This window comes from Podarcis filfolensis (assembly GCF_964270895.1).
Source record: "Podarcis filfolensis genome assembly, chromosome: 16".
Lineage (NCBI taxonomy): Eukaryota > Metazoa > Chordata > Lepidosauria > Squamata > Lacertidae > Podarcis > Podarcis filfolensis.
Genome location: NC_139620.1, coordinates 9,193,845 through 9,213,454, shown reverse-complemented (window position 1 = coordinate 9,213,454; position 19,610 = coordinate 9,193,845). Strand labels below are relative to the sequence as shown.

At 50.1% G+C, this 19,610-nt stretch overlaps 1 protein-coding gene and 1 long non-coding RNA gene across 3 annotated transcripts in view; one reads left to right on the top strand and one right to left on the bottom strand.

Moving 5' to 3' along the window:
• LOC310751979 overlaps positions 1–2,230 on the top strand; it is a 252,485-nt gene extending 250,255 nt beyond the window's left edge. Inside the window, exon 3 of the long non-coding RNA XR_014542749.1 lies at positions 1,999–2,230. This is a non-coding gene — a long non-coding RNA (uncharacterized lncRNA). The remainder of the gene's footprint in view (positions 1–1,998) is intronic.
• A 7,773-nt stretch (positions 2,231–10,003) lies between these two features.
• EFNA4 (ephrin A4) overlaps positions 10,004–19,610 on the bottom strand; it is a 30,761-nt gene continuing 21,154 nt past the window's right edge. For both annotated transcript variants that reach the window (XM_083591588.1, XM_083591587.1), the window contains exons 3-6: positions 18,540–18,608; positions 17,826–17,885; positions 14,867–15,273; positions 10,004–10,577 (exon numbers count right to left, since the gene is read on the bottom strand). In XM_083591588.1, coding sequence (XP_083447714.1) covers positions 15,182–15,273; positions 17,826–17,885; positions 18,540–18,608 — 221 coding nt within the window. In that variant the 3' untranslated portion in view covers positions 10,004–10,577; positions 14,867–15,181. The remainder of the gene's footprint in view (positions 10,578–14,866; positions 15,274–17,825; positions 17,886–18,539; positions 18,609–19,610) is intronic.

Below are 19,610 nucleotides of genomic sequence, written 5' to 3'. Positions count from 1 at the left end.
ACAGAGTTGTTCCACCTGGCCTTTGGCTTGGAGACAATTTGATTCCCTCCCTCTCTTTCTTTTTTCTTTTCCTTTCTCCTCCTGCGATGAGGTTTCAATATTTTAATGTTGTATTTTAATTTTGTTTTTAAGTTGTATTCATTCAATTTGTTTTTATTATTGCTTGTTAGCCGCCCTGAGCCCAGCCTTGGCTGGGGAGGGCGGGGTATAAATAAAAATTATTATTATTAATTTAAATATGAACCTAGAAAGCTGATTTAGTTAAACCAGTGGCCACAGGAACAGAGGAAGCTGCCTTATACAGTCAGACCATTCAGTCCAGAATCTAAAATTCCCTAAATGTACTAAGGCTACTGCTGCCTTCCTCTACCCACCAGCTCTGGGACTGATGGTTTTATGAGGGGTGGTGGGTGAAGAGGGGCTTTAAAGCTGCATTCACACCATATATTTAAAGCACTAAATGTAGCACCACCACTATTTTTCTAAAAAAGAAGTGCCAGAACTCGCTATGAACTCTTCTTGTTCTCTTAGAATGGCAATAGTGCCCACCTGAGAGGTGCCAGAACTGAAAAAAAGGCCTGGCACCACATCTTAACCATCAAACGGTACATAAATTTTATGAAATAAGCAAAGAGTAAATTTTTAAACAGTTATGGCTCCCCCCTCCTCAAAAAAAAAAAAATAAGGGAAATGTAGCTAGTTAAGGGTGCTGAAACTTGTTACGAGACGCAAACACACACACACACACACACAATTCCCTTTGTGGAGCCACAATTCCCAGAGTTCCTGGGAAGAGAGATTGATTGTTAAATCCCTCTGGTTTCAACGGGTTTGCTCTGAGTGAGACATGATGCCACCCATAATGAATTTTGCAACATCTTTAAAAAAAACAAAAAAGCACTTACCTAGAAATGTGGCGAACTGAAGACTGAGAAAGTGAGAGCCACCCAAACTGACAAATTTATGCACCCCTGCTAGGATTGCCCTATGTCCTCTTTTTCCAGGACATGCCTTCTTTTCCATGGGTATGTAAAATGAGTCTTGTCGCAGCGATCCATAGTTAAAAGCAGAAGTCGGCAAAGGTGTCCTCTTTTTCTGCTCTTCAAAATATAGCAACCCAAGCTACCTGCTGCTTGCATTGAAACAGTTTGCTAGGAGCTCCGCCCTCAGGTCTTTCAGGCTCCACCCTTTCCACAACCAAGCTCCTCCCCTGCTCCATTTTGTGCCACCAGGCTCCGCCCTCCTGGACAGTCTCAGGTTTTGCCAGTTGCACTGGCAAGTGTCCCAGACTTTTGCAGAATCAGGTTCCAAACACTGGAGGAAGAGCAAAGAGCAGAGAGTAAGGCAATTCCAGTAAGACTAGAAGGATATTGCAAGCCAGCGTAGGCTGAGAGGATGATCAATAGAGGCCTACTGTGAAAGACCCTCGTAACAACCTCCTCCAAACACCAAAGCACCCTGAACTGAGGTCAGAGGAACAAGCCCTGGAAATTTATAGCAGTCTGTGGCACGGGATTGGCCACCCTTGGTCACCTGACCCCTAGGAACCAGAGGATTCTGGGCTGTGATGCCGGCACTTCCTTCTCAAGCCACCTGCAGTTCCCTTTGATGACCAGCGGCAGCACTAAGGAGCGGAAACCTGTGGCTGGATTGGGAGTGCTGCCTGTTCAAAAGCCTCTCAGAACACCTTGATGGAAAGTTTGTACCACATCCGAGATGCTGGAATCCCTCTAGAACAGGGGTCAGCAAAGTTTTTCAGCAAGGGGCCAGTCCACTGTCCCTCAGACCTTGTGGGGGGCCAGACTATACAGTGGTACCTCAGGTTACATACGCTTCATGTTAGATACACTTCAGGTTACAGAATCTGCTAACCCAGAAATAGTGCTTCAGGTTAAGAACTTTGCTTCAGGATGAGAACAGAAATCATGCTCCGGTGGCGTGGCAGCAGCGGGAGGCCCCATTAGCTAAAGTAGTGCTTCAGGTTAAGAACAGTTTCAGGTTAAGAACGGACCTCCGGAACGAATTAAGTACTTAACCTGAGGTACCACTGTATTTTGGGGAAAGAAAAAAAAAAGAACAAATTCCTATGCCCCACAAATAACCCAGAGATGCATTTTAAATAAAAGGACACATTCTACTCATGTAAAAAGACGCTGATTCCCGGAACATCCAAGGGCCGGATTTAGAAGGCAATTGGGCCAGATCCGGCCCCTGGGCCTTAGTTTGCCTACCCATGCTCTAGAACAAATCCGAGTGTTGTAAATCAAGCTACTCTGGGTTTGGCACAGTTGGAAGAGATGCCTTAAAAAAAATAACCCCCCCCCCCCGCTACTGCATCTTTAAAGGTCACATGCACACCATACATTTAAAATGCTATGGCTTCCTCCCCCAAAGAATTATGGGAGATGTAGTTTGTTAAGGATGCTTAGAGATCCCTATCCCCCTCAGAGAGAGCTACAATTTAGAGTCCCCTGTGAAGAGGGACTGACTGTTAAACTGCTCCGGGAAGAGAATACAGTGGTACCTCGGGTTACATACGCTTCAGGTTACATACGCTTCAGGTTATAGACTCCGCTAACCCAGAAATAGTGCTTCAGGTTAAGAACTTTGCTTCAGGATGAGAACAGAAATCATGCGGCGGCAGCGGGAGGCCCCATTAGCTAAAGTGGTGCTTCAGGTTAAGAACAGTTTCAGGTTAAGTACAGACCTCCAGAACGAATTAAGTACTTAACCCGAGGTACCACTGTAGGGGTCTCCCGACAGCTCTTAACAAACTACAATTCCCAGGATTCTTTGGGCCGAGGCCATGATTGTCTAAAGTGGTATCCTAATTCTGTGCATATATCGTGTGAATGTGGCCTAAGAACAATTTGATACACGGGAACTGAAACATTATCCTGGTTAACAACTTCACCTGCTAATAATCACAGCATGTAAGCATGCCTGATAAAAAGAGATACCACCTGCCTCAGGGTATTATTGGGTCTTTGGATGGGGTGGCAATGGGTTGTTGACTGGCCAAAGTACTTGGAATATGTGTCAAACTTACCTTTCAGGGCAGGGATGTTCAAATATGATCATCTTTTTCCCTTTTTTCTTTTGAATAGCACACCAAGTGAGAACAGAAATCTGGAAGCGTAGCATTGGCTGTGCCCTATAGGAAGAGCGCAGGGCAGGCTGGTGTTGGGTGAGTTGCACCCAATAATTTATGCTCTCAGTCAGAGCCTTGCACCATCCAGAGGTGGGCAACTTAGGGCCCAAGGGCCTCAGCCTAATGTGAGATGCTGTACTAAGGATCTGACAGAGACCTGAGTTCAAATTCCTCCCTCCTCTTCAGATATGAAGCTTGCTGTGTGAACTTGGGCCACTCACCTGGTCGCTCGGCCTAAACTACTTCACAAAGTTCTTGTGAGAGCAGGGAAAAAATGGCGAGAGAATCATATACTGTACAGTGGTACCTTGGTTCTCGAATGTCTCTGTTGATGAACATTTCAGAACCCAAACACTGAAAACCCGGAAGTAAATGCTTCTGTTTTCGAATGCGCCTCGGAAGTCGGACGGTTTCCGCTGCGTGCTTTTTTAATTTTCTCAACTGAATTTGCAGACAGCCCGTCGCGCCTCAGTTTTCAAATGTTTCGGAACTTGAACGGTCTCCTGGAACAGATTACGTTCGCGAACTGAGGTACTACTTACTGTATGTCGCATGGCACTCGTCAAAGTAAAGGTGGGGGTATCAATGCAACAATTAAATAATTTCACGTCGACAAGAAGTGAGACACAAAACCAATGGGGTGGTGGAAGGAAGCGGGGACTCTTCTGCACGTGATCAGCTCTAATCTTTTGGGGGAAGCCCAGGGGGGTGAGAGAGGAAAAGGTGAATGTGTTAGAGAGAAAGGAAAGGGTGTCAGAAAGAAAGTGAATGGAAGGGGGGCAGAGAGAGGAAGACCCCCATGCACCACTCCCAGCTCCCCAAGAATTACCCACAAGGAAATGCAGCCCTTGGCATGAAAAGTTCTCCCACCCCTGACTCCTGGCAAGTCTAGTTTATTACAGGCATGGGGGAACCTCTGGATGTTGCTGGCTTCTAGCTCCCTTCACCCTCAGCCAGCATGCCCAATGGTCACAGATGGCGAAAGCTGTAGCCCAACAACACTGTGGAGGGTGGGTTGTGCAGCGGGAATACGGTCTTCATCCCTGCTATATTGCATGGTGGGGAAATGAAATGGGGAGGAACTTTTGGGCCAGGAGGAAAACCCAGGGGGCCACGTAAGCACCCCTGCTATATCCTCCTGGCCAAGGGCCCATCTCGTCCAGCATCCTGTTCTCACAGTGGCCAAGCAGACAGCCCCTCAGAGAATCCCACTAGCAGGATCCTGGCCAGGGGCAGATTTAGGTCTGATGAGGCCCTAAGCTACTGAAGGTAATAGGGCCCTTTATATGTCCAGCTGTCCTTTGTCAACAACAAATTGTCACTGTTTTTTGTGTTGAATATATGCTATATAATAATTTATGGACCTAATAGGTATCTAAAGCCATTTGCACATAACAAAATATGTATTTTATCAAAGTAATTGTTTTTTATCTTATAATTTGGAAACGTACATCCAGGTTTTTTCCTTTAATTTTTTTTGGGCCCCCCAAGAGAGTGGGGCCCTGAGCTATAGCTCGTCTAGCTTATACGTAAATCTGGCACCGATCCCGGCCCAAGAGCCCTCTCGCAATTGCTCTCTTATCCTCCACGTGGCCCAGCTGTGGAGATGGGACTTTCCTAGTGCTTCTTTGATTGGCAGGTGTTTGCCGGAGACCTGACGGGCCAGATCCTGGCCTGGCGTCACCTGTTGCATCTTTGGCGGGGTGGGCAGCTGGGAACGGGGACGACTTGCGGCGGCAGCCAAGCTCCTCCAAAGCCGCTTGGAGCGGGATCAGAGGAAACCGAGCCGCATTTGTACATAAAGGTCCGTGAAATCAACATGCCGTGGCAGGCCTTGGCTGCTGCAGCTGCACAACACTCGACAACGCACCCCCCCTCTCCTGCGCCCCCGGAGCACGCATTCGATGCTTAGGCTGCCACGCTCCACTGCAGGCAGAACCGATACAGGGAGGGGGGAGAGGGAAAGTGTGGCAGGGTCCAACACAACAGGAAGACAGGATTGAGTCAGACCATTGTCAATACTGTCTGCACTGGCTGGCAGCGTCTCTCCAAAGCTTTCAGGGAGCAGCCAGGAGATGCCATTGGGCATTGAACCCACAGGCTAGATAAGCTGTGTCCAATCTTACCAAGAAAGCTGCCAGGAAACACCGAAATTCTCTTGCACAGGGCTCCATTGGACTGAATGGGGCTGCCATCATTTACTGGGAGTCATTTTGGACTCACAGCTGTCCATGGAGGCGCAGGTCAATTCTGTATCCAGGGCACCTGTCTAACAGCTCCACCGGGTACGCAGGCTGAGACCCTACCTGCCCATGGACTGTCTCGCCAGATTGGTGCATGCTCTGGTTATCTCCCGCTTGTACTAATGCAATGCGCTCTATGTGGGGCTATCTTTGAAGGTGACCCGGAAACTACAACTAATCCAGAATGCAGCAGCTAGACTGGTGACAGGGGTGGCCGCCGAGACACCAGTCTTGAAAGACCTACATTGGCTCCCAATACGTTTCCAAGCACAATTCAAAGTGTTGGTGCTGACCTTTAAAGCCCTAAACGGCCTCAGACCAGTATACCTGAAGGAGCGTCTCCACCCCCATCGTTCTGCCTGCATGCTGAGATCCAGCGCCGAGGGCCTTCTAGCGGTTCCCTCATTGCGAGAAGCAAAGCTACAGCGAACCAGGCAGAGGGCCTTCTCGGTAGTGGCACCCGCCCTGTGGAACACCCTCCCATCAGATGTCAAAGAGATAAACAACTACCTGACATTCAGAAGACATCTGAAGGCAGCCCTGTTCAGGGAAGTTTTTAATGTGTGACATCTTAGTGTATTTTCGGACTTTGTGGAAGCCGCCAAGAGTGGCTGGGGAAACCCAGCCAGATGGACGGGGTACAAATAAATAATAATAATAATAATAATAATAATAATAATAATAATAATAATAACTGTAGCCCCCAGCGCCCCCTTGAGGACGAGGACGTTGTGGTCCTTATTCCTCTCCCGCTGACCTTTTCCCTATGAAGCAGGTTTATGGGGATCCGGTTTTCTAATCAGGGGGCAGTAAAAAAAAGAGAAAGGAAGGAAAAGCCACACACACAAATCTGTCCCGGCACCCACATTTGTGCGGCGCAGGCCCCCCTCGTTGATTTGCAGGCTTCTGCCGGCAATTGCCCGGGCTCCTAGCGATGCCACCTGCCGCCGTTTTACGGCCGACACTAATTCTGCAGCCTTGATTTGCGGCGGGGGTTCTAATTGCCTCGTTTAGGCGTGGCGTTGGTGCAGGGGCCGTTAACGTCAGCCAGAGTTATACCGCGCTGCGCCGAGGGCGCCGGGGGGGGGGCGAGGAAGGATAAATCCTACAAGCGTACGAGCCAGGGAGGGTGGGGGCACGGCTGCCTGCGGCGAGAAGGGGGAGGCGAATGCGGCTGGCGGCTGGCCACTTTTGTGCCGTGCGCGGGCGCAAACGGCCTCTCCAGCCCCCTCCCCAATCCAATTGAGGTTCGGCAGGCAAGAAGCGCTCGGAAAATTGATCCCGGTTAAAAAATCAGGGGCAGCTTCCTGGCGGGGAGAGCTGATCAGGCAGTAGAATTAATGCGCTATTGGGGAAGCGGTAAAATCACCTGCGTTACAGGTTGCCTGGATGGATATCGGCTCCGAGATGCGTGTTCACAGGATTAAGTAAATTATTAACATTTGGCCAAGGGGTGGGAGGGATTCGAATTCTGCGGAAAGAAAGGGAAAATGGATTATGCAACCTGCGTACAGGAACAGGAAGCTGCCTGCCTGTTAAGGAGGAAGTCAGGCCACCAGGACACATCTAGCTTAGTACTGTGAGCCAGTGTGGTGTAGTGGTTAAGAGCGGTAGATTCGTAATCTGGTGAACCGGGTTCGATTCCCCGCTCCTCCACATGCAGCTGCTGGGTGACCTTGGGCTAGTCACACTTCTCTGAAGTCTCTCAGCCCCACTCACCTCACAGAGTGTTTATTGTGGGGGAGGAAGGGAAAGGAGATTGTTAGCTGCTTTGAGACTCCTTAGGGTAGTGATAAAGCGGGATATCAAATCCAAACTGTCCGCACTGACTTGCAGTGGTGCTCCAGGGTTTCAGGCAGGGGAGAGACCCCATGTCTACCTGGAGATGCTGAGGATCCAAGTTGGGGCCTTCAGCATGCAAGACATGTGCTCTACAGCTGACCTATGGCCCTTTTGTTAAATACAATGGTTAAGAGTCTAGTCCTCATGGTTTTGAATAAAAAGGGCTGATTTAAATAGAAAGTTGCCTCATAATCAGACCATTGCGAATGATGTCTTCGGCAGAAGCTCCACCAGAGAGTTACGGCCCTTCCCCATGGGCTAAACACTACACCCCAGAGCAGACATAGGGCACATCATGCAGATGGGAACCTAATTTCCTACTAATTTCGCTCACCATGCATGGAAGAGGGGGCTACACAGGTCACAGAAGCCCCTGAAACTCAACAGGGCCCAGTGTTGCTGATAAATGGCATTTTTTCGTTGTGAACCGCCCTGAGATCTACGGCGGTATTCAACTTTAATAAATAATAATAAAATAATGAACATGAAAGCTTGCTCAGCTTTGGAGGGTTAAGCTAAGTTCTGTCCAAAAGCAATTCTTTGCAACAATATGGTAGTGCTCATAAAAGAAAAAGATGCAGAATACCAGCATATGCATAATGGCACATGTTCACGTCAACTGGGATTTGCGCAGGAGATCTTCCCGGTGGATGGGGCCCCATGGGTCAGACCTGCCTGGCTTCCACTCTTAATTCACATTCGAAATCTGCCACCACAGGTGGGCTGCCTCGTTGCGTCTGACCAGCAGGCAGCCCAGAGTCCTTTGCCCCCAAAAAGTGGGCTTTCCATTGTCCCCCAGAAGCTGGGACCTCCCCACTGCCCCTGCGAGGCGGCACACGGAACCGATTGGCATGGGCTGGGTCACCCGTTGCCACGGTGCTGGCGCCGTTCCCCCACCGGGCCCGGCTCGCCGCGGCGTCTACACTAATTGCTGGCAGGCGGTCCATAATTAAAACTTCCATCGTGACATTTCCTGACATCTCAATATCAAACACTGCAATTAATCCCACCCGCCTGTAAGGTCGCGGTACCGAGTGGCTGGGGGAGAAGAGGCGGAAGAGAACAAAAGGGAGCCAAACCGAGCAAAGAGACGCCAGAGACCTCTTTTTTCTGCCCCGCACGGAGTTCTGGACCTGATTTCAGAAGTTGGCATCGTTGGTGCCTGCCTTAAAGGAGGGGGCGTTCTCTCACAAGCCCCCCTGCAATCGCTGCTGGGACAGAGGCAGGCCCTGCATGCACCAGCCTTCGCACCACCGCCAACTGGTACTCCATAAACTGCTGAACTTCAACTCCCGTAATCTCTGAAACACCAGCCGTGCTGTCTAGGGCTATGGTAGTCGTAGAATCGCAGAATTGTAAACTTGGAAGGGATCCCCTAAGGCCATCCAGTCCAACCCCCTGCAATTCAAGAGTTGTAGTTCAGCACCTTCAGATGTGGCTGGACTCCAGCATCCACCACTCTTGGCCACTGGCTGATGGGAGCCGAAGTCCAGCAATGTTTCAGGGTCCCCATTCCAGCAGAGAACCACCTGCAATCGCCGCTGCCACTAATACTGAGCTAAACCATTGGGTCTAGCTCGGTAAGCCTGCATCGACCAGCAGCAGCCTCCAGGGTTTCAGACAGTACGGACCAGGGCTAGCTCAAGACATTTTGCTGCCTGGGGTGAAAAACAAAATGGCGCTCTCCCACAAGGCACATACAGAAGCTAGTTTGATCGGGAATTGAATCTTACTCCATCGCTGGTGAGAAGGAAGTGTCTTCCACTGCAATTGAGCGCAACAGACCAGCACCTTAGCAGCTGCCGCCTGAGGCAGTTGCCTCAATCTGCCTCATCGCAGGGCCGGCCCTGGATTGGAGGACAATCCCAGCCTTACCTGAAGACGCTAGGGATTGAACCTGGGACCTTCTACACACAAAGGAGATGTTTTGCGACTGGGCTATGGCCCTTCCTCCTCAGGTTACAGACAGTCTAGTCCCCTTCAGATGCCCTCTGTTTGCTAATTCCATTTTTTTAAGGCTACTGGACAGGAGCGGGGAAGAGAAGGAGAAAATGGTGGATTTCATGACAAAAGAGCCCTTAAGCTTCCCACTGCCACCATTCTACGCACCTGCCAGCATCCGAGGGGGAGAAACACCCCCACCAATTAGCCCTTCCCCAGCCTAAAACCAAAGGGATGCAAGTTCAGATCTCTTGCCTAATGCACCCCCTGACTTTCTGGAAGCAGCCCCTGTACAACAGGGGTGGGGAATATTTATCAGCCCTAGGGGCCACATTCCCTTCTAGGAAACTTTTTTGGGGGGCCGCATGGTGGGCGGGCCAGTAGCCAAAGAGGGTGGCACAACAAATGCTAATTGTGCCTTTGTACAGTAGGCTGCTTTTAGCACACACCGACACAAAACCTTCTCTATCCTGCAACCAAGGGGCGTGATCAGAGTCCAAGGGAAATTCAGTTCAGGCAAAAGCACCCAAAAGAGGGTGCGATGCCAGGGCACTGAGGGGCGTGGGCCGGGGAGAGTTCTGAGGGCCAGAGGGAGACCCCCCCAAAGGGGCCGCATCCAGCTCACGGGCCTGAGGTTCGGTGCCCCTCCCATACGAAATCTCAGCTGCTGCTCCCCAACCCAGCAGCCAAAGACTTCCACATCTGCCAAAGGGACCCACCAGCCACACAGCTCTCCCAGCTCCACCATCCCGATATCCTAGGTTTTCCCCAATGCCCCTTCCGACTCTTCAGTGGGGATGGAGGAACAGAAAGAAAGGGGGCCGAGTTTCCGAAACAATTTTATCATTTGGCTCAGTCACTGACAATTAATGGCGGGGGTGGGGGGACTCCAACATATTTAAAACGAAGAAGTCGTAAACCAGGAATGGGTGACGCCGAGGAAGCGTCTTCATAGAAGACAAAAGCGCAGGCGTCAACATTGCCGTTCTCGCCGAGAACACAAGGTGGGGGGGTGGCGGGGGGGCTGACACAGTCCAGTATTTTGCTTCCGGGCAAGGGAGAGAGAGAAGCCGAGCTCGACAGAGACATAAAACAGGGGCGAGGTGGGGGGAGAAGTCTTTTAAAGCAGCTTGGCTTCGAGTGTCACGGACTGCAAAGTGTCTCTCCCCATCTTTGGCATATCAACAGTCCTGGACACAAATATTGCGAGTCCTTTGCTGCGCTGCGGAAGAGATATTTCAGGCTCTCCCCCACTCCCCCCCCCATTCCATGCCACTTCCCCCAAAAACCAAATCTGAGTCTTTTTGGTGAGCTGGAAAATCCCCGTTCCGACACCATCGCAGTCACCAGAAACGGTCAACCTGACCTCCGGCAGGGATGTCACCGTGGAGAATCAACTCCTGCAGGGAAGAGAACAAGAGAGATCCTGTTAAGAGGCAGACCAGGGGGGCTCAACTACCAAGCCCTTTCCCCACAACCTGGCTTCAGACCGACCCCCCCCCAGAACACGTGACATGACCATTAACCCAAACGCTGCCTTGAAGCATGTGCAGAGTTCCTTCCTCTCCTTACGGGGTCCTCGCTGCGAGATCACATTCACCCCGTGCTATACCAGCTGCACTGGCTTCTGGTGGAGTACAGGATCAGGTTTAAGGTGCTGGTTTTAACCTTTAAAGCCCTATACGGCTTAGGACCCTCGTACCTACGGGACCGCCTCTCCTGGTATGTCTCACAGAGGAACTTACGGTCTTCAAATAAAAACATCCTGGAGGTCCCGGGCCATAGAGAGGTTAGGCTGACCTCAACCAGAGCCAGGGCTTTTTTGGCTGCGGCTCCAATCTGGTGGAACGCTCTGTCACAAGAGACAAGGGCCCTGCGGGATTTGACATCTTTCTGCAGGGCCTGCAAGACAGGTGCAGCCTGACTCCCTCCTTTGGCAATCTTTACAGAACTTAAGCTTATGGTTGCCATCAATCTGATTTTAATTAATTTTTATAATGAAATGTTTTTAGAATGTTGCACTGTTTTATTGTTGTTAGCCGCCCTGAGCCCGGCTCCGGCTGCGGAGGGCGGGATATAAATAAAAAAAATATTATTATTATTATTATTATTATTATTATTATTATTATTATTATTACTGAGGAATGTACAGACATTAAGAAGGCTGGGTCAGACCATTCCTTCTATTGCCTGGGAGATAGACTGCGTCTGAACATGGGTGCTCTGTTTAGCACCCCACATTAGCACACGACCCGAGATTTGCCCCCCTCAAATTCAATTCATCTGATTGTCACCAGCAGGTTGACAAATATATGATCGCTTCCTTACACCAAGAGTCTATCTAGCTCCATACTGTCTACACTGACTGGCAGCGGCTCTCCAGGTTTCCAGGCAGGGGACAATTCTCAGCCTCACCTGGGGACTGACCCGGGGACCTTCAGCATTCAAAGCAGCTGCTCTGTCCCTGAGCTGCGGCCGATACACAGACACTACCCATGTTTTTAGTGCCCTTTGCTGACACGAATGGTCACGCCTCCTCCCGGTCTTTCATATTGGCTTCTGACATTTTCATGGTTCTGTTATTTGATTTTGAACCGCCTCCGCAGATTATGTGATTTGTTCTGTAATTTTCTGCCTTGTCCCTTCCCTCCTAATGTCCTGTTGCCAGTAGCTCAGCAGTTCTGCGGCTGTTTGTTGTCCACTTGTTTTAATCTCGCTTTATTTCCCCCCACCCCACCTACCCACTGGCTATTTCCAAAGTTCAGAGGTTAGCGCTGATCCCTACACACACTCAAAACAGCACCGTCGAACAAGAAGAGGGAGAGATTGCCAAGAGGCATGGGGTGGAACCTCAGTCCTTGCAGGTACAGTGGTACCTCAGGTTAAGTACTTAATTCGTTCCGGAGGTCCATACTTAACCTGAAACTGTTCTTAACCTGAAGCACCACTTTAGCTAATGGGGCCCTCCTGCTGCTGCAGCCCCGCCAGAGCACGATTTCTGTTTTCATCCTGAAGCAAAGTACTTAACCTGAAGCATTATTTCTGGCTTAGCAGAGTCTGTAAGCTGAAGCGTATGTAACCTGAGGTACCACTGTATATCAAAAATATATTTAGGGAGGGAAAAGCCCCCAGGGCAGGGGAGGAGAATCGACCCGTGAAGCCATTCCCCCAAAATCCTTATATCCCTGCCCGATCATGGAGGTCTTTGAGGAGCCTCTATTAGCAGGCCTCTATGGCTCATATGCACAGTTTGCATCCATCAGGAGCTGAGCGTTCCATATTGTGGACCCTAGTTCTATGGAACTCCCTCCCGGCTGAGATCAAACAGGCCTCCTTCCCCAGTTGACCTTCCTGAAGCCTCTTTAATTTCAAAAAACAAAACAAAACAAAACCCAGCAAGCATTTTAACCGAATTCTGATCTTACAGTTTTAAGCTGCCTTTTGGATAAATGTTTATCGTGTTGTTGAGTTACCTGTGCACCCCCCTAAGGCGGTTGCAATTAAGCTGTATCTAGACGGTCGAAATAAACGAGTTAAATGTCCTAACGTGCAAGAGGTGTCGGACAGTCGAGCAGGGCAACTCCAGAAGCGGCAAGCTCGCTGTGATGGCCTGGGATTCGGACTCAGAGGCTGAACCTGAGGAATCCCAGCCTGCACAGGAGTCCCCCCCCCTCCAGAACCAGCTGAGCCAGGGCTGGGGCCTGAGCCTGAAGGGTCCTCACCTGTGCTGGATCCTCAGGTGCAGGCACAAGCTGAGTCTGCTCTGGCTCCTGAGGTGATGGAGGACTCATTGCCTGCAGGTGCTCCACTCTCAGCCCCGTCAGGGGAAGCTGAGGTTGCCTCTGGGTCCGGTAACCCTCCAGCCTCTCCTGAGCTGCAGAGGCTCAGGGCAGAGAGGCGGAGGGAACTAAGTTCCCGCAGGAGGAGTGCTCGCCTCCAGGCCAGGAGAGGCGAGTCACCTGTGGACCAGGGCCGCCCTATGCCTCGGGGCAGATAAAAGCCAGCCAGCCCAGTCCCAGGTTGCGGGAGCAACGTTGTTGGTAGCCTGTTCCTGCCTGCACCCTGTCCTGCTCTTCTGCCAGAGTTCCTGACCTCACCCGACACCCTGCCTTGGACCCCGCCTCGCCTTTGACAGACAACCTCCATACCGGACCCCTGACCTCGGACTGGACTTGGACCTTGCCTCTCGGTTAACCCCCGAGACCAGCACACTCGCCTTCTCTGGATTTATTTAAGCAGAGGGTGGGTGGATGGCCGTCAAGGATGCTGAACGTTGTGAGATCCCTGCGCCAAGCATGAGGTCAGGAGAGATGGCCTCTCAAGACCTCCAAACTCTGAAATCCTACTCTTTTTGTTCACCTCTTAAGGAACTCTGTACAGTCATACCTCGGGTTATAGACGCTTCGGGTTGCGCGATTTTGGGTTGCATACCGCGCCAAACCCGGAAGTACCAGAACGGGTTACTTCCAGGTTTCGGCGCTTGCGCATGCGCATAAGTGCTAAATCGTGCTTTGCGCATAAGCGCCAAATCGCAACCCGCGCGTGTGCAGACGCAGCGCATTGGGAACATGCTTCCCACAAAGATCACGTTCGCAACCTGTGTCCACTGGATATCAAGGACAGGCAACCTGTGGCCCTCCCAGAGATTGCTGGACTCCAACTCCCATCAGCCCCAGCCAACATGGCCATCGGTCAAGGATGGTGGACTGCCCAGCTCAATACTGTCTTCTCTGACTGGCAGCAACCCTCCAGGGTTTCAGGCAGGTCTCTCTACCCAGAAACCCTGCAAAGCAAATGCACTGAGCTACCTCAGTTCTTCCAGAAAAAAAGTAAGATTCCAGTCCTCATGGTTCCAGTTCAAGTGTGGGGAACATTTGGCACACCCCAAGGTTGCTGGGCTCCCAACATCCCTGCCGACTGGCTATGCTGGAACTGCTGGGAGTCAGAGTCCAGCATCCTCTGGGAAGGCTGCAGGATCTCCCATCCATGCTGTAGCTGTAGCCTGCATTGTAGATCCTGCATTAATGAGGGGGCCAGAGTCAATATCCTTCATGGTCCTACTGTTATGGCTTTATTTAAACTCTTATTTCTTTATATGATTTCTCTCCTACCCTTCCTCCCAAAGGAGCCCAGGGCGGTAAGCAGCAAGGGATAAAACAAAACAAAACATAACAAAACAAAAACATTGCAAACAATCCCAATACAGATGCAGGCTAGGATCTTTATATCTGTAATGGGAAGGTCTTCAGAAGGTGCTGATAAGACAACAGTGCCTGGCACCTGCCTAATATTCAACGGGAGAGAATTCCAAAGAGTTGGGAAAAGACCTCCTAATAAGATGATATCTATAGGAGGCCTTCACTTGGAAAGCACAGTGATCCATTGATTATATAAGGGGCGAGACGATCTTTCAGGCATCCTGGTCCCATGCTATAGAGGATTTTCTGCACCAGAACCAGCACATTGAATTTAGCCTCATCACCAATTGGTAGCCAGGGCGATTCTTTCAACAGTGGGGTAATGTGTTGCCGATATCCTTCCCCAGGAAGCAGCTGAGCCGCTACATATCGCAGTAGTTGCAGCTTCTGGACCAACATCAAGGGCAGCCCCACACAGAGAGCATTGTAGTAGTCTAGCCAAAAGGTTTTCCCCCTTGGCCCACCACCACCTTGCCTGCTCCAAGCCTTACCTCCAGGCCAAAGGTCTTCCTCTTGCCTCAGCGGATCCAAACGGAGAAGGGGGTGGGCATACGGAGACTTATGGGGGTGTCTTGCCCCCTTTCGGCTGGGTTGACGCAGCATCTGGGAGTTCAGCTCGTCTCTGGGGAGCAAGGGGTCCGGCTGTGAAGGAGGCCCACCAGTACATCGCCTCTGAGTTCTAAAGTGCCAAGTGAGGAATCCAGCATCCTTGCGAGTGGGGGACGAGGAGGACCAAGCGCCGCCCTCGCTCCTCACCCCGGCCTGGAGCCTCTTAAGAGTCCCCGGCCCTAGGGGTGGGGGTGGGGTCAGAGCCACAGGAAGGGTAAGAGAGCCAGCCCCAAGCAGGCCCCGCTGGACCAGGAAGGGGCAGAGCTACGTCCGGGGGCTACAGCGGCATCTATGTGGGGAGGACAGAAAAAAAAAAAGGGGAGTTGTTGTTGTTGTGTGTTATGACCATTTGACTGGGTTGCCTCAACGACTCTTGACAGCTCCCAGCAAAATATTAAGAACACAATAAAACATCAAACATTAAAAACTTCCCTATACAGAGTTGCCTTGAAACGTCTTCTAAAAGTCAGATACAGTCATACCTTGGGTTACAGCTGCTTCGGGTTGTGGTTTTTCGGGTTACGGACCACCAAAACCCAGAAGTACCGAAACAGGTTACTTCCGGGTTTCAGCGGTTGCGAATGCGCAGAAGCGCTAAATCGTGCTTTGCGCAGAAGCACCGAATCGCAACCCACGCATGCGCAGATGCGGGTTGCGAACGTGCAACCCGCACGGATCACGTTTGCAACCCGAGCATCCACTGTACAGTGCAACCTCAGTTGTCAAACGTAATCCGTTCTGGAAGACCATTCGACTTCCAAAACGTTCGACAGCCAAGGCGCAATTGCCGGTTGGCAAATTCCTTTCTAAAAAATGGAGAAACATGCCTCGGAAGCCGTTTGACTTCTGAGGTGCGTTCGAAAATGGAAGCATTCACTTCTGGGTAGTTGGCGTTTGGGTTCTGAATCGTTTGGCTTCCAAAGCATTCGACAACCGAGGTTCCACTGTACAGTGGTACCTCTAGATACGAACGGGATCTGTTCCGGAGCCCTGTTCACATCTAGAGGTAAACGTATCTAGCAATGGCACGTATGCGCGCGCATCGCTTTTCGCTGCTTCTGCACATTACGTCATTTTGAGCTTCTGCGCATGCGCAAGCAGCAAAACCCGGAAGTAACGCGCTCCGTTACTTCCGGGTTGCCGCGGAGCGCAACTCGAACGCGCTCAACTTGAAGCAAATTTAACCCAAGGTATGACTGTAGTTGTTTATTTCCTTGACATCTGATGGGAGAGCATTCCACAGGGTGGACTCCACCACCGAGAAGGCCCTCTGCCTGGTTCCCTGTGGCTTCACTTTTCACAGTGAGGGAACTGCCAGAAGGCCCTTGGCTGGATGATGGAAGGTACCACTAGGTACTAAATAGGCAGAGATGTGGAGAACCTTCGGCCCAACCAACGGCCCAACCAATCAGGGACCATATTAAATGCACTTACAAAGGTATAAAGCGGGAACTCATGAATCCCAGATGTTTTCAGATGCCAACTCCCACCATCCCCAGCTGCAATTGCCTGGTGGTCAGGGATGATGTGAGTCCCTCGCTACCCCTTATCTCTGGAGTTCCACCCTCAAAGTCCCGTCTAGTTCTAATTTCCTTTTCCTTTCTCCCCCAGTTTTCTTAAAACTGAACTCTAATAACAAACAGGTTTCAAGAAATGAAGAAACATTAGTTGTTTAAAAAAAGGTACATTGTCACAATTGCCAATAAAAAAGCATAGCATACAGCAGTGTGATTTACTGCGTCAATAATAACACATGCCAAGAGGAAAAGGGTGTGCGGCCTATAATTACAAAAGGTTCCGTGGTCTGAATCAAAACAGGTACATGTTTTTATTTCAAAAAGGGAGATAAAGAATAACTTCAGACAGCGGTAGATCGAGACAATCGCATAGACCTGTGGGTACCTGGAGCCTTGGTGATTGTATATAAAATAAAATTGGATCAAATGCCAAGGAGGCCATCTCAAGCCTTTTTGGCCCCTGAAAACCTCCAGCTTGTGCAATATTTTATTTCCCAAAAAGGTGATTTGCTAAATCTTGGAATATTTGGTGCTAATCTTCTCTCTCTCTCTCTCTCCCCGTCTTCCCCACCACCCTCCTTCCTCAAAACTGTCTTCCGCGTCTGTAAACTCTTTGGCAGAACACCTGAGTGGGTTGCCAACTTTCCTGTAAGTTTTAACAACACCTATTAACACCAGCTTGAGACACGCCGCACACACTCTTAGCCTGAGGGGATAAGCTCCCGCTCTGTGTTCGCGTTGTGGTGTAAAAGTCAAGAGTGTTTGTCTAGGACCTCGGAGGCCAGGGTTCGAATCCCCAACCAACCATGCTTGCCTCTCCACCTAACCTACCTCACAGGGCTGTTGTGAGGATAAAATGGGGAAGGGGGCGATTCATAAATATGCCGCCTCGCGCTCTTTGGGGGGAAAGGTGAGATATAAATGAAACAAATAATAATACATAAAAGCTTCGCTGGTCAGTTGGAGCTCCCGCCATTTTGCTGAAGGCACAAGAGCGGTTAGGCTGGTTTTTAAGGGTCAGTTGGCAACCTTTTTGCTGTCATCGCTGACTGGATTGAAGCCTAAGAATGCATCAGCTAGATCTACTCAGTCAGTGCACATTTCGGCTGCCTTCCTATCACCTCCTCTGTCTTTGTCAAGGACACAGAAATGTGTGATTGTAAGCTCCTTGAGGAAGAGAACTGTCCTCTGTTTGTCATATTCCTCAGTAAAGCACAAGGCACATTGAGGATGCCTTTTTAAAATCATGCACTTCCCCCCCACCCCTGTGCTTTAAATGCAGCAAACCGCCTTGCTGCCACCCCCTTGCCCGAGCCCCACTCACCCTCGGAGCTGCCTCTCCCACGTGGTTGAGATTTGGGACCCTCCGTCACAGGCTCTACGGCTAGAATAAAAACGAACAGGTCAGTTCAGAAGGCGCAGACAGGACCAAACTTCCTCTCCCGGTCCTTGACGAGTTTCCCCCTCGATATATATACATTTAAGGAAAGCAGATCTAGCTAAAGTGGAACACCCATTATCTAAATCAGGGGCAGGGAAACCTGCAGAGATGGAGGGCCACATTCTGTTCTGGACAAGCTTCCGGGGGCCACACACCAGTAGTGGGCAGGGCCACAGGGAAAAGGAGGCGGGGGGCAATAAATGCAAATTTTTACCTTGGTACACTAGACTAGTTTCTACGCACAGAGATCAAGGGCATATTCCAGCCAGGCAAAAACATTCAGGGAGGGTTAGGCCAGTGAAGGGGTGTGGCTTAGGGAGAGTCTTAGGGGCCAGAGAGTGAGGTCTCGAGGGCCACATTTGGCTTGAGGTTTTCCTATCCCTGATCTCCAGGTTGGCGTTTCAGAATTTTCTCCTGGTCCTTATTGGAGAAGTGATTGCTGAACAATTCAGGTGTTCATAGGTCAGTTAATTTCTCTGTCTGGATTATTTACTTGGTTCTCTGTACTGGGGGGCGGCGGCAGGGGAATCCCTGCTGATGCCTATTATTCCCCACATCCCTGCCTGAACAAGACGGACAGACAATAGATGGACTCACTGGTTGTCTTGCAGCAAACTGAAACCCGCAGTTTCAAGCAGCGTCCGGGACTCTCTGCGGTGGGGATAGCTATGGGGAGGGAAAGGACCCAGAGATAAGAGAGACAGAGTGGGGTTAGAATGCAAGAAAGTCAAACCTCCCAGCACCAAACTACAGCCCCCATAACCCTTTGGGGGAAGAACATGGTTAAACGACGGAACTCGCCCCCACAGAAGGCAATAATGGCCACCAATTTGGATAGTTTTACAAGAGGACTGGACAAATTCACGGAGGAGAAAGCTGTCAATGGTTACTGGCTGCGATGGCTGAGTTCTGCCTCTGCAGTTGGAGGCTTCTAAATACCATTTGCTGGAAACCACAAGATGCGAGAGGGCTCCTGTGTTCAAATCCTGCTTGCAGGTTCCCCAGAGGCATCTGCTTGGACAGGATGCTGGCCTAGATGGGCCACTGGCCTGATCCAGCTCTCCTCATGTTCTTCCAAGGAGCTCAAGGAAGGGAACAAGGTGTGATGGACTATATGGGATTGGCAGAAATGACTGGCAGAATCCGAGACCAGGGAGAAGAGTCGGTGGAAGAAGATTGGAAGAAATTTAAAGACCATCTACAGAAATATTGTAAAATTAATGAATGTTAGAATGATGTTGGATAGAAATTAAGTGGTTTCCAGCTGTAATGCTTTAAGAGAATATGAAAAAAAGGGTTATAAATAGGTAAAAACATAATGGTAAGGATTTGCTGAACCAACAATTTGAAGTGGAATACAAAAAAGGGAGGTATGAGGAGGTCTGGGAAACAAGCTAAAGGAAAATAAGCAATGGAAAATTTGTGTGTTTTTAATTATTTTTATTTTGTATTTTTGTTATTTTTTTCATTTTATTGTAATACTTTAAAAAATCTTAATAAATATCTTATAAAAAAAAAAGGAAGGGAACAAGGTGTCGCTGCCCCCCCCATTTAATCCTTGCAAAAACCCAGTGAGGCAGAGAGACAGAAATGGCCTCAGAGCCACTCAGTGAGTTTGTGACCAAATGGAAGTTTGAACCCAGGTCTCCCAGGCTCCAGTCCAGCCCT